This window comes from Vigna umbellata, chromosome 1, assembly GCF_029865625.1.
Source record: "Vigna umbellata cultivar VRB3 chromosome 1, Vumbellata_1.0, whole genome shotgun sequence".
Classification (NCBI taxonomy): domain Eukaryota; kingdom Viridiplantae; phylum Streptophyta; class Magnoliopsida; order Fabales; family Fabaceae; genus Vigna; species Vigna umbellata.
In genome coordinates this window covers 13,997,439-14,012,905 of record NC_142165.1, presented here as the reverse complement: position 1 = coordinate 14,012,905, position 15,467 = coordinate 13,997,439, and the positions used below count along the sequence as shown (strand labels likewise).

General features: G+C 32.3%; 2 protein-coding genes across 2 annotated transcripts; one reads left to right on the top strand and one right to left on the bottom strand.

Annotated features, from left to right (window-relative positions):
• Positions 1-51: 51 nt before the first annotated feature.
• Positions 52-7,506, bottom strand: LOC124845958 (GBF-interacting protein 1-like). Its single transcript, XM_088096394.1, has 9 exons — positions 7,230-7,506; positions 6,630-6,673; positions 5,945-6,044; positions 5,422-5,554; positions 4,360-4,949; positions 3,654-3,891; positions 2,979-3,276; positions 1,076-1,507; positions 52-823 (listed from the first exon to the last, which is right to left on the bottom strand). The coding sequence occupies exons 1-9, from the start codon at positions 7,405-7,407 to the stop codon at positions 533-535; spliced, it is 2,304 nt and encodes a 767-aa protein (XP_087952520.1). The 5' UTR covers positions 7,408-7,506; the 3' UTR covers positions 52-532.
• Positions 7,507-11,585: 4,079 nt separating this feature from the next.
• LOC124844537 (ER membrane protein complex subunit 8/9 homolog) lies at positions 11,586-14,400 on the top strand. The gene is made up of 5 exons (XM_088096389.1): positions 11,586-11,931; positions 12,158-12,304; positions 12,433-12,492; positions 13,710-13,873; positions 13,980-14,400. Exons 1-5 carry the CDS (start codon positions 11,722-11,724, stop codon positions 14,008-14,010), a joined length of 612 nt encoding a protein of 203 aa, XP_087952515.1. The 5' UTR covers positions 11,586-11,721; the 3' UTR covers positions 14,011-14,400.
• The last annotated feature ends 1,067 nt before the right edge of the window (positions 14,401-15,467 follow it).

Genomic DNA, 15,467 nt, shown 5'->3' with positions numbered 1-15,467 from the left:
AGTCAACAGAGCCAGAAAAAAATCCATAAAAAGACGAGATAAGGTTGAGGCTTGTGAAAAACTTAAAATGTTATACTGAAGAAATATAATCGTACAATTCTTATGCTCCAAATAAAACTGTATAATTTCAATGTCCTCTGATATCAAAATGTAATATACAGGTGAGAAATTGGAACGGAAAAATTGGTAAATCTCACCTACCAACTCTTGGCTTAGTATATTATCACTAGGAATTACCAAGTTTCTTATAGCAACAACTAGATGTTCTCTCGGGTAAAAGAAGAGGTGGGGGATAAATAGGCATAAGGCTCAAAAATTAAAAAAAAAAAGGAAATGAAAACCTGCGACTAGCACCCTTCAAAATCGTTAGTACCAAATCTCCACCAAAAACAGTTACTAATTTCCTTTCTCATTCTTTGGCCGCATTTTTATTTACACTTCAGATCAGGCCAGTGTTCATTCATACTTCCCTGGATCTGAGCACATCAAGTGTGCATATCAACATTATCGCACCAAGAAGATGTTTACCAGCCTAAAAATTAGAGTTCCAATTGATCTGCGCAGGCTGAGGTTGCTGATAAGATCCTGAAGGGGGCCCTACAGTTTCAACAGGCCCAGCCACAGCTTGAGACTGTTGCAAAAGGGTTGAAGGTGAAGCTACTGCCTGTCCTGCTTGATAGATACCAGCAAATGCTCCATGAGCAGCCTGTGTTGGGGGGAAGGTGAGATGTTGTCCCTGAGGGGTAAGGTTATAAAGAGAATTAACTTGCAAACTGGATATGTCTTGGCCTGGAGCAGGAATCCACACTGCAGAGCCTTCACTCTGCAACAAAAGAAATATAAAGGGACATGGGACCACAACAAAACCATAAATGTGATTGTCTAGAAACTACGGAGAATCCATAAATTTCGTTTCATGGGACCACAATAAAAGGACATGCATTGATGAAGCCAACATATGGAAAAGATAGATACTGTAGAAAGCCAGGGAACAGAGAACGGAACAAAATTTCCTAGTTTATCAAGAAATATGCATGGGTGAAATAAAAGATCATTAATAAGGAAATAAACCAACCAGCTGTCCTGTTGTATAGATCTGGTTTTCCTTTAACTGTGACACAGCAAGATCTTCATTTCCAGTGGAGCTGCCGGTACTAACTGTTTGTCCTGGCGCATAACCTACAGGTGGAGGGATAAATGACCCAGAAGGAATTCCAATATGCCCTGCATTTCCTGTGTTTGCTCCTGCCTTGAACTGGGGGAGTGGGAATTTGATGCCAGCAGCTGTTGGTAGATACATGTTGCCAGCTGATGGCTGTTGAGGGAAACCATTGTGGCTTAAAAATTGGTGTATGGGAGACACATAAATTGGTGGGTAATAGTGGCCATAAGGGAAGAAGTTAGTAGGGTAGGGTGGCCTGAAAATAGAAACTGATTGTGGAGGCACAGGTATAGAACTCTGTAAGGGTGGGGTTGGGCTAGGGGACACAGCCTGAGAACTTGCATTCTGCAACATGAATAGAGAAGTCATAATTAAAAGAATAAACAACATACATATTGACAGTGTGAAGTTTTATTGACCCGACATTCAATTACTAAATGTTACCCGCGGTAAATTCTGTCAACTTTATGATATCTCACAAGCAATGCCAAAGATAACTTCTAATTGGTTGATTGCGCAAAAACCTAACCTTTACTCAACACTGCATATCAATTACACTCCTACTAAACGTAATTTCTAGTGTTTAGAAAGGCATACAAGTTCCTAATGATAAAAACCAATGGCAAACAACATATTCCAGTATAGAATGCACTAAGTTTAATATCTTCCTGGCAATGATATTAAGCAGGGCTATGTATTCACAGAATTAGGGGGATAAAAGATGGGGTGTGCAGAGATACAAAACACACCAGAAAGCTAGACAAACCTTCACTGAAACTTCTCTAAAAAATAGCAAAGAAGATTATGTTTCCATAATTCAAAATCAAATTATGCCAATTTTCATCGGGATAATATGTTGGATGTAAAAACAATACTCCAGATCATCAGGTTCCATATAAGCAGTAAAGTGTTCCAATACAATCAATATCAACTAGCTATCTATCAAACTGTACAAGCTTCATAAGCCAACCTAGGAAAACTTTACTTTCATTACTTTATTTTATAATTTGAACAAAGTATTTTTCATGCCTCTCACAACTCTTTGGGGTCTGTTTGGGTAAATTTCCTCATAAACACTTCTAGTAAGCAGTAAAGTGTTCCAATACAATCAATATCAACTAGCTATCTATCAAACTGTACAAGCTTCATAAGCCAACCTAGGAAAACTTTACTTTCATTACTTTATTTTATAATTTGAACAAAGTATTTTTCATGCCTCTCACAACTCTTTGGGGTCTGTTTGGGTAAATTTCCTCATAAACACTTCTAGTAAAAGAAAAATAAGGAAAATCGTAACAAGATTCTTCATAAGATAAAACTAGCTTGTGCATAAGTTAAAAATCTGACTTCAGTTCCTATAAATTAACTTATAAGCTAATCTTCTTCTATTTCATTTTATTTTTATTTTCTTCTCTTGGGACATCGATAATGCGCAGTCTCGTAATTTCACTTCAAATTCCTTGAGTCCTGACTGATGGCACAAAAGTCCATATGTATAATTGACACTGAACTACTAGGTCATTCCAACATAGGTTCTAAATCATAGGCCAATACTGAAACCATGCATAGGTTAGGAGTTGAAATTCATCTTTACAGTTGCCAATATTTGGTAAAAACATTTAATGCAGAAAGAGAAAGATAATGAATCATAGTGCTATCCAATAAATACAGCATCCAAGCTGATTTTCATGAGTTTACAAAGGGAACTGTACTGATAGCTAGGTAGACTCTAGACAAGAGAAACATCAAAGACCACCATGAAATCCAAGCATAGGGAGAAAAGGTTTTAAGCAGTGGAAGATATTAAGAAACTTACAACAAAGTTAGAAAAACGAGATGTATCTTGTGCCTGGGGCTCAGTTCCCTCAAATTGAACCTGCTGAGTCCCTAACATGGTGGACATGAAATTCAAACCGTAGTTTTGAGGGGTTTGAACAGTTGGAAGTTGAGGGGCCTCGGGGGCCAACAAAACCTCCTTCTTTGGCTGATCAACCTTTGTGTCAGCACCATTTATAGAATTGCCTTCTGTAGCTGGTGTCTTTTCAATCAAATAAGATGAAGAATGTGGATAATCAAGACGATCCCCTTGTGAAGTTAATGATGCTTTTTGGTTGCTACATCCAAGACAAGAAATACCATTGAAAAAAAAAATTACATGAGCACACCATGACACAAGTAATACCTTTGTTAACAGGAAGAATAACCAATTAATTCAGCCAAAATAATTCACGAAATAAATAATAACCCAGCCTTATGGTTGCCAAAGGGAGTTGGAAAAGGTAGAAATATTATCTCCATAGCACCAGCTTTTAGGCTGATTATAGTTATTTTGCTGGTGAACAAGTTTGATATAAGAGCACAAAGCTAAAATAATCCAGCCATATAGGGCATAAAAGAAAATACAAGCATGTGTAGCACACACAGATGACAAAAGGGATCTGTAATTTGATATGCATAGAAAAAGCACATGAGAAGCATATGAATTACAAACCTTGAAGTTGCCGCTTCATCACTCACTGGTGAAGGTTCAAGAGCACGAGAAGCATTATTGTCCCCATCAGTTCCACTGTTAGATTTTTCACTTGGGCTAAAGGTATCAAAGCTTCCAAATGTCAGACCACTTTTTAAAGCCTCCGGTACTTGGAAATGGTTTGGAAATGTAACATGTTGCCTTAACTCCGCTGAAGATTGCACACAAGCTTCTGAAGTTGAAACCTCTGTGATATTAGCTGTTTCATAAACATATGTGAGCCCACAAAAAGACATTCTAAGTTGATATAAATAGATATATGTTGAAAAGTATATGTAAAAAAAATACAAATATTGATTTTGTTAGGTTGATTCCTTCCAACATGGAACAGTATCTAAGCAATTAAAATTTGGGTGTTCGCACACAAAAGCAGAACCCATAAAAGTGACATGCTTATTTAAATTATAGGCTCAGTCATCCTGCCTCTAACTTAAAATGCCTTCAGGAACAGTTTCAAAGGTTCTTCCCCTGATTTATGCCCTCCAATATTTGTGGGCTTTACTTCAGTTTCTCTTCTGAAAATTTAAATTGTCATCCATATGGTAGAATTGTTTGATCAGAAAACCAAGGAATACTTCAACTATGACAAGAAAGCATATAGAAGGAAATTTAACATGAAGCAACCCTATTACTAAAAAGATTAAACAGATACAAAAGAAAACTTTACCTAGAGGTGGCTGGCTGCCGGAACTAGAAGATGGCCTCAATGAATCATTTGGGGATGGAGATGAAAGTTGTGAGGGCTCAGATAACCGATTATGTTCAACTTCATTTGACTTCTGTGGGGTATTTGTTCTGCTTGTAGAACTCACAGACCCAGATTTATCATTCTTGGATGCTGATAAATCACTAACTTCTTGAACAAGTTTATTTCCTTTAACATGATTTGGTCCAGTGGATATCCGGTTGCTTCCAACTTCCCTGTTGATTGCACCACTGACACCGGAATGCCGGGAGACAGAAGATGCTACAACAGGATCCAAAGAAGAATGGACACCCATGGCAGAAGTTTGAAGTTGATCAGAACTTGACAAAGACTTTCCTTGGTCGGTACTGGTAACTAAGCCAAAGGTTTGAGTAAGGAAAGAGGGTGTGGCAACAGCAGCAGCTAGAGGTTGGACACTTTCTTCATAGCCAGTGTCATTACCAGCTGAACTACTTTTAGGTACACTAACAATGGGAGATTGACCAGCAGACACGTGAACAGACTTCCCATTGGATTGATTTGCAGCACCAGGAGGTGCAACAGCTGAAACTCTACAGTTGAAGAAAAAATATTTAAAAGAGGATAATCTAACGATAAAAAAGAATAAACAATCATGTCAATATTACCAATGGTGTATTTCTCATCACACCAACAAACAACTTCAGATATATTGTATTTTGGCAATCCAAGAGTTATCTAAGATATTATCAAATTGATTGCAAGTTAATTATCTATAATCAAAATTACATTACTTCTTCTCTTGGTCGGTCATTGAAGTTATTACCATGTTTTTTTGTTTAACATAAAATTTTAAGCATGACTTCAATGTGAGGTTCGGTCAGAATTTTAGCCAAAAAAGACAATAAAAGTGAAGCCATTCATCAGTCTTATTTTCACTTCTTTTAGAGTCTTGCCTTGTTTTTATCAAATAAATGCAATTTCTTTCCAACATAAATTTTCTCATACTTATAATTAATCTGACAAAAAACCAAATTAAGGAAAATACAAAAATAAAATTGCTACCTTGTAACTTGAGATGTGGTAGTAGTCTTAGTTTTCTGCGATACAGGCTGAGTAGAGGGACTGTGACTTCTCTCTGCAATGTGATTGACTCCATTTTCCCTTCGATTAGCTATGTTCCTCCCACCACCACCATCTAACAACAGACATTTGCAAGATGGTGAAACTGACAAACTAATAAACTAGCAAGAAATGTGCAGATTCATAGGAGATGTCTCCGCACTAAAGTAGGTTCATGGAAAAAGAAAAGCATAAAAATATAAATGATGGCTATGAAAAGGTAGAAAAGGTACTTCATAGTGCCGTGCTAGGTTCAAAAAGGGTGTGATAGAGCTCAACAAGCAGCAAAAATAAAAGCACAATTCTTAATAGTCTTAAAAAGATCTCAGTAACAAGTTATTTTTGGAAGGGAAACTGTGCTAATATCTTGAAAAAATTATCCATAAGTGGAAAAGCATATCCATAATCGAAGAGACAAAACTAATGATAAAGCCCAAAAGTCACTAAAAAGGTGGGGAGATGGTACCAGGAAAGTTAGAGGAATATCCTCCTGAAGCACCCCTTCCCCCCCTCCCTTGTCCACCTTGCTTTATCCTAGGCTCGTCAGAAACCCTGTTGCTCAATCCCTGAAACAATAAACTTAAATCACTCAGGCCAATAAAAATTATTAAAGAGAGAACCATGGGGCAATACAAGCACATTTACTTATAACAGGACATATAAAATTACAGAACATACAGATAAAAGGAAACATATATACGTAATCAAAAAACAAGACCAAAGTCATTTTACTTAGCAAATAATACTATTGGATGATCCCACACGTCATAACAGGCAGGAATCACGGACCCAGAGTAACCAGACCTATTCAGACATTCAAACCCATAGCAACCGACCTACAAGAATCTCAACATGGAGTCTGTCAATCACAGTGCTCACAAGATGACAGAATGGCAACTCATGACACAATGAGAACTATTTCCTAGCAGCTCAAAACAATCAAGATAATTAATATACTTCAATTTACTGGACAAACAGGTAAAAGATACATCCACTTCAATCGATCAACTCAAAGGCAGAAGAAGTATACGTCTGCTCCTAACAGTTGAGACAACAAAACTAATCTGTTTCAGCAATTAAACTTTCAAGGGCAGTAATAAACCAACTGAAATAAAAAAGCAGGGCGAGTAAGGAGGGAGAGGGAATCTTACCTCCTTCTTTCGGTCACGTCTCCTTCGCACCTCGTGAAAAGTATCTGTGAACAAAAAAATAAAAACTCAACATTAAAAAAGAAGAGAATCTCAAAGATGCCAAAATCACATCTCTTTTCAAGAAATCCTAAATGATTAGGATGCGTAGATAGAGTGCTGAAGCCATTCATTGAGCAACACGTGTGAGCGGTAGCCTGAGAGAAACCATTGAACGCAAAAACAAAACCCTACAAAGACAGCTTTTAACCCCCTGAAGCACTGGTTTACAAAAAAAATAAAAAAACTTTGCTCCCAAACATTGAACAGTTAAAAATCAATATCTCAATGTCCAAAGAGGCACACGCAACTCCCCTCAACTCCTAACAAATCAAACAAAAGCTAAACAGCAAAATAAAACAAGTTAAATCAAAACAAATTGTGAAAAGTCGAACTCAACTTCGGAAAGCACCGCTAACTCAAAGTGAAGCTCAGAAAAGTGGGAAGTAGTGTCTCCATTCGTGGATGAAGAGAAAGAGTAGGAATCGAAAGACATAGAGAGAGAGGAGAAAGAGAGAGAGAGTGGATCGAGAAGAGAAGAAAAGAGGGAAAAGTGAAAGGGACCTAAATAGAGAAGCTTCTGAGCGGTTTCGTTGGGATCCATGGAGCATTCTTTGAGGACGGCGTAGATTTCGTCGTCGGTGTGCTGCTTGCCGGTGATCTCGCGGATGTCTTGGATGGTTTTTCGTACATTGTTTGGGATCGGAACCCTAAAAGTGGAAGAGCCACCACCGCCGCTCATCTTTCTGTCTGTAACACAGCAACGAAGGAAGGAGGGACACTCTCTCTGTTCCTCAGACTTTTTTTTATTACAACCCAAACACACACACACTTACACAATATTTACTTTGAATCATTAATATACGCCAATTCCATTACTGTACCTATTACTCTTTTTTTTTTCAATTTTAAATAATAATTACCACAACTTCATAACTAGGGTTTTCTTTGCCACACACCGTTTCATTATTTTATTATTATTAAAACACCATCCCAGACAACCATATACAATCAATTTAATTTAAATGTAATATTAGATATAAATCTAAGTAAACTATTTTACACACTGTTGTAAATATAAATATCATACAAAATAATAATAATAATAATTAATATTGTCGACAAAAATTGTTAATATTTTTTTACCTCTATTTTAATTTACTAATTCTAGTACTTTTTCACCAAATTTTTATTAAAGAATTTTGTGCTGGCTAATTTTTCTAAGATTGATTATTCATTTACTTTTAAAAGTATAATAATGGAAAGTGTAAAAATTTTACTATAATAATTCTGTTTTCTTTTTTTATTATTAGTTTTCGGTTTTTCTTTTCTGTTGGTTCGTATTTAAACGTGATGATTATGTTGTCTAAAATATTGATTAAAACGTGATTACAAATTTTATAAGATAAAATATTAATTAAAATCTATTTTTTGACATGAAATCTCAAAATTATAAATTAGAGTTTGTCTTGACTGAACTAATTTTATCGAAATCATCTAAATTTAAAATCTACTTAAAGTGTATTTTGTTTAATTCATTTCCAACATAAGGGATTTGATATTTAATAAAATTAATTAGTATTGATAAATGATAAAGGCTAAAATGTTTGTATATTTATTTACCATTAATCAATCATTAACATTGATTTAATTATTGGTAAATGAGAAAGGGTGTTCAACAGGTATTTTTCCTAAATCGTTTATGCTTATTAAAACTTTTTAGGTTCGAATTACTTTCACGTAAAAGATATTTAGTGATCAAGACTTCATATAACTGGCTCAAGATTAATGAGTCTTGAAAGTCTAATTTAACTTTTATAGTTTAAAAATTACAAATAAGGAGGGAAATAAGTTTAAAATTTTTCGTATACGTATTTTAAATTGAACTACAAATTTTATTTAGTATATTTAATTTCAATAAGAATATATTTAAAATAAAGTAAAATTACATGGTCGATATCATGTCAGTGAATAATTAAATGAAGAAAGAAATATTTAACATATTTAATTATAAAAAAATAATTTAAAATTAAATTAAGTTACATTTTCAACACCATTCGTAGTAAATTATCATATTAACTTCTTATCACGCTGTAATATTACTACACTGTGATTAACTATGTAATATTTTACATTTGAAATTCACAACTTCACATTTATTACATGATGCAAGTGTGTTATTAAATGATATTCAATTAATTTTTAAATTAAATTTCATTTATACTAATATTAGATATTGGGAATTAATTAACTAAATGTTATACTAATAATTCTATAAACTAAATGACATTTTTTTGTTGGTCATGATATATTTTGAAAACTAATGATTTTTGTAGTTAATGTAGTTTATATGTAAAACTATTATTTGATCAAACATTTATGTGTTAGTATATTAACTGATATTAACAGCTGTATTATTGTTACAAATGACATTTATCTGCAATTACATGGTTTTATAAAGTCAACATTTATAAATTACTTCTAATTTAAATCTTTAAATTTATATATATATATATATATATATATATATATATATATATATATGTATTAGAAATTATTTATTTAAAAAAATCTTATATTTTATGTTTTCTATATCAAGCTAAATATAATTTTTTTTATTGTATAATTTCCTTACATAGCATCTTATATACATATTTGTCTATTTATAATTTTTTAATAGGTTTTACTTTAAGAAAACTCGTGTCCTTTTATTCATCAAGTTACCAATATAAATATACACTATAGGATTCTGCAACATACATTAAAGCAATAATAAAATAAAATAATAGATTTCAATATCCTTTTAACTTAACATCTTCAATCTTGAAACATAAGAGATTCTTATAATAATGTATTTCTCATTGTCTTTTATAAAAATATTTGTAAAAGTTAAAAAGATTATATTTTAGAATTGTATTTAAAATGATGAAAATCGATTATTTTAATAATAATATTTTAAAGTATAAATAAAATTCTTATAAATGAATTTTATTATTTTAAAAACATATTATTTCTCTAAACATTTTTTTTCTATAGTTCTCTTCCTTCTTCATATATTTTCTAACTATATATTGAATATCAGAGATCGTTATGGTGATCCTTAAGGCAAATTTTTTATTTCTGTTTGATCAGTTTCTCAAATAGAGTAACTTAGTTTTTTGTCCATTTTTTTTATTAGTATGTTCTTTTTGTGTGTGTGGACCATCTTGGCTCGTAGCATGTAATGTCTGAGTCTTCTATAAGAATCTTTATTGATCAGTGATCTTAATGGTGTGATATTTCTTTCAGTAATTATATGCTATTAAAATGAGATGCTACAATGCTTGCTAGTTGTATCTTAATACGAACATGTGAAGGAAAAGTGATATAAATTGTTACTTTATTGAGGACAAAGTGACAATCAACTTCAATATATTTTGTTCTTTCATGAAAAATCATATTTTGAGTTATATGTAATGTTGATTTGCTCTCACAACACAATCACATCCTTCTAGGATAATAACCCCAAATATCCAAGTAACTATTTAAGTTAATTAAACTCACATGCAATGGTTGTTATAAAACAATATCCGCCTTTTACAAAAGAGCGAGAGATAATTGATTGTAACTTTTCCTTAATTTGTACAACAATAGTTATATTAATGTCTCGTGAATAAAGAGGCATGAGATAACATGGCATCAAAAGTATGAATTAAAACTCATCAGAATGAAGTTTATTGTTTATTATGTTTATTGTTCCATTCGTTATTAGACTCCTATCACACTTTACATTAATGTCCACTATTACATTATGCTTAGACACGAGAGGTATGTTGAAAATCTCACCTTACAAGTTATTTTTTAAAAGTTCAGTTAAACTTAAATGTTCATTTCTTTAACATTTATTCATATATTGTTTATAACTTTTTAATTGTTTTAATGTGAATAAAATTTATCATTATAAATATAATGACAATTTATTTATAAATACCAAAATCCAATTATTTATAAATAAAATTTAGTTTTTTTTTACATATTGAAAAATATATCAATTTAACATTTACATTAAAGTTTATTTTTTTGAAATAGTTGTAATGACCTAAATTTTGATCTATCTAGTTAAAAGGTTGTCCTTAGATAGATATTGTGAATTATGACAATAAAATAAAAGATATTTTTTTTAAATACCGTCCTTTAGTTTATGGTTGCTTGTGTTTGTTTTGTTTGTAATGTCAAAATTATATTGATTGTATTTTATGGATAAAAATAATCGAAATTATTAAGTATATAATTATATTAAAAATAACACGTATAAAGTAAACTATATTTAAAGTAACAAGTTACCAATTTTTATATTTAAATTTATTGACAAAAGGTGAAAAAAAGGGGGTTAAAATCATTTAATTTATTTTTAAAAGCGCAATAGCCTTTTTAATAAAAAATGAACTTGAAAAACAGTAGTTAATTTTAAACTTGAATAAACTAAATATAAAGATTCAAACTTTATCTTACAGGAATTAAAATAGAGTCATACAATCCAAATATTTGAATTTAGATTTTTCAAAATTAAATTAATGCATGTTTTAATTAAATGTTAAAAGAATAATAAAGTTATATATAATGTTGTATTTAATAACCTGGATATACCATCAATTAAGATATAATGTTAAGGTTTCAAACTAGTTGACGAATGAAAGAAAGGTAGGATTATGATAACAGTCCTACAGTAGTGGATCCTAAAAGGTTAACCTATCAATTAAGTTTCAAATAGTAAAATACTCCCAACATTTTTTCCAGGCCCATCTTTTAAAGGCCATGGTCCGTGTAATAATTGGGCCCTAGCCCAGGAACTACTGACCCAGGCCTGACAAACCTTAGATACCGATGAACGATTGCAATTGTAGGATTGCGAAGGATAGAACCGTGACAAAACGACGTCGTTTGAATTTGGGGTGAAGTGCGAAGTCCACAACGGTTGATAGTTGATTGCGTCTGCTTATGTTTTGTGTTTGACATTAAAACAGAAGGAAACGGAGCAGAACAGAGACCTTAAACCTTTGTGTCGAGAATCTTAGCCATGGGTAGCAACGGATTGAGGTACGAGATCGCACAAAACGCTTACATCAAACTCGTGCTTCACTCCCTCAAACACCCAACCTCCGCTGTCAACGGCATCTTGATCGGTCGCATCTCCCCTTCCAACGACGTCGTCGAGATCGCCGATGCCGTCCCTCTCTTCCACTCTCACATTCCTCTTCTTCCGCAATTGGAGATATCTCTCATTCTGGTTCTCTCTCTAGGGCTTTTTGCATCAATTTTGTTTATTCACTCAGTTTTGATCCTATACGATTATTTACAAAATTACTCACAAAGATGTATGCTTTCTCAATCAACGTGTAACCTGGTCAACTGGGCGTATATTTTTTTCTTATGGGTGTCTATTAAGTTTTCCTTTACTTCTCTGTAGTTTGCTGATTTTTCCTTTTTGCAATCACACTAATTTTGTGAGATAGATAGAGGAATATTTTTCTGCGAAAGGGTTGAACATAGTGGGCTATTTTCACGCGAATGAGAGATCTGATGACAGTGAGCTTGGTAGTGTGGCCAAGAATATCGGTGACCACATATGCCGCTACTTTCCCCAAGCCGCCGTTCTATTGGTTTGTTGTTGCATTTTATTTTAGAGTTTGCTAATTTGTTGTTGAATTTATTCTTAGTTTTTGCTATTTTTGGTTTTAATTATCTCATTTTGCTTATCATCCTTTTGTTCCTCTTCAATTATTTGCAGTTAGATAACAAGAAGCTTGATGCTTTGAAAAAGAGCAAGGAACGTAGTGCCATAATGCAGGTTAGCGATTTTAGTGTTGGAAACCGCATTTGTTATGACCGATGATTTCTATTTGTTATCCACTTTATGAATTTTATTTTGGCTGCTTTAGATAATATAGAAACCCTGATGTCAATCTAAACATAGAAATATACATACCCAAGCTTATTTGTGAATGAACTAAAGAACTTCGTCTTTCTAATGGAATCACGAAAACCTATGAACTTGCTAGAATATAATAATTTTTTGGATAAACTTATAATTAATTGCTGTAGAAGAAAATAAGAAGGTAAAATGGATTGAGCTTCTCATAAGATAAAATTGGCTTATGCGTTTTAACTTTTATAGAATTTTTCCGATGTAACTTTTTCCAGAGCTGTGGTTAGAAGTTGATTTTAACTAATGGGGGATGTTCAATTGATTTTAATTTCTTATTGTCTTCTCTTATTAGTGTGTTTGAATAACTTTATCCAAGCAAGACCGAAGTTCCGTAGTTCACTTTAACACTGGACAATTGGCTGTTTGCTTATGTTTGTTGGTTCCCTTGTTTTGTTTTGGGGGTTTATTTTGGTACATCAATCTCTTCATTTTTTACAAAACTGCTGTATCTAAAAGCTTAACTTGAAATCGGTGGCTTTTATCTTGATGTGTGGGGTTTCATGGGTTTTATGGTGTAACATTGTGGAGCTCAGATTGGATGCAAGAAGTCAAGTTTCTGATTAATGTTGTGATCCATTTTCTCTTGTTTTTTCATGAGTCAAAAGAGAGGCGTATTCATTTTTGATTTGCAACATACTGCAGCATATTTGGGAACCACTCTTTGGGGGAGATGATTTTTTTTTTTTCAAAAGTTCTGTGAGGAAAGCTAGCAAAAAAACAATTATTTCTCTAAGCTAAGCTAAACGAAACATTTTCCAAGATTTTTCCAATTTAAGGACTGGGGGAATGAAACAGTAATGTTGTGTACTCTTTGCATGATCATACAGGGTACAACCTCAAAGGTGTAAAGCTTCATCCAACATTGCACTAATTACAAACGAGTCTTGTTATTTGTTTCTTATAGTTACAAAAATTAATGGTTCGTTCAGAAAGCACCCTTGTTTGTTGTAAAAGAAGACCAGCATCTACATTATACATAATTATAGTTTCAAAAGTTTATGATATATGGCTCCCTCAATGTAAAGAGACGCCTTTTGGTTGGTTACATTAACCAAGATTACCTTTTTCTTATGGTTTAGCTTTATGTTAGGGATACATCTAAGAACTGGAAGTTGGTTCCCTCTGATGCAAACCGTTTCTCTCTCAAAGAGCCATCGGCAAATGTAGTCTTATTGGACTATATTGCAACTGAGAAGTGGAATGGAATTGTAGATTTTGATGATCATTTGGATGACATTAGCAAGTGAGTGTTTTTTCCTTGCAGCATTTCGTTTTTTCCCTACCATTTTATTTATCTGTGAAGCTATGACTGACATACGAATACGATGTACATATTCTATTGTTTGCAGGGATTGGCTCAACCCAGGGCTGTTCAACTGATCCCCCCACATGTCTCCATTTTGCACGATTTACTTTGCAAGTGGAGGATGTTCAGACTTATATTGTGGTGCAAATGTTGGATCGTCAACAATGAACAATTAGGGACTATAAATTTGACCTCAGGGAAGTTGCTTCATGAAGATTTTTCAGTTGCATAAACAGGATATTTACTACCAGTTCGAAAAGGATTTTGGTTGCAGATCCTTTTTTGTTTTTTTTTTCTTGGGTGTAGGTATACTATAGTGGAGTTTGTTTGCATATCTGCGAATTGTGATGTTGTCTTTCTTGGTATAAACAACATAACCATCACGTCCATTATCTAAGGCCATGTTTGGGGTGGTTGTCTGTTTTCACTTTTTATTTATAAATGAGTTTGAAAATGTTCTAATACGTCCAATAATTTTATAATACTTAAAATAGTCTTGTATGGTTTAAAAGTTAAGATTAAAATATTTTTGCTTAAATTTCCTTACATATTTTAAGGATAAAGTTGTAACAAAATTTTAAGTTATAATATTTCAGGTTTCGGGTGTAGTAATTGTTTATAAAGATGTTATCTGGATTGGAATGTTCACCTTGTGTTGTATATAGAAAATGAAAATGTAGTTTCAAATATGAACTTTGATTTTTCTTAGTCTTTGAAATTAAATTTGTTTTTATATCTCTCTCAAGATTAAAGAAATTTAAATATATATATATATATATATATATATATATATATATATATATATATATATATATATATATATATATATAATTTTATTTTTTTAATCTTTTAAAGTATATTTTCTGTAAATTTTAAAATGGATAATATGATGAGATTGATTTTAATGATGTTATTTATTTTAATACATTTGAGAGATAGAAATAGAAAATAAATCTTGTTTTGATAAAATGGAATTTAATTATTGGATTTTTACCTTTTCTTTTTAAAAACTTCTCATAGTTTATGAACAGTAGGAAACAAGTTCTTTTGTTTTCCTTACTTTTTACGTCCCTAGTACGCTAATCGATTTTTTTTAAAGGAAAATACGCAAAATAGATGCAATGACAGTTTCATGATATTGACTCATCTTAGATCAGTTTTCCGTTTTTACTCCTGTCAAAATTTCCTTAATGGTTAGGTTTCGATTACATGAAAAACCTGTGTTGTAAATGACGTTATAGGTCAATGAAGTCTACGGAGTAAAATAGTTTTTTTTTTTTAATTAGACTATTTTTATTAAATATTTGTTTTATGAAGTACTAGAAATATTCTTCATTTTTTTAACAGTTTGACTTTATTAATAATATCTTCATTCTTGTGTTTCTCGTTCTATTTACCAATTTTTCTACCAAATTGTTAAAAAAGAAAAAATGACCAATATTTAAACAAGAAAAAATGACCAATATTTTCTTCACTCTTGTGTTTCTCAAATTTTCATTTTATACGTTTGTGCGATGCAAGTAGCAAGTAA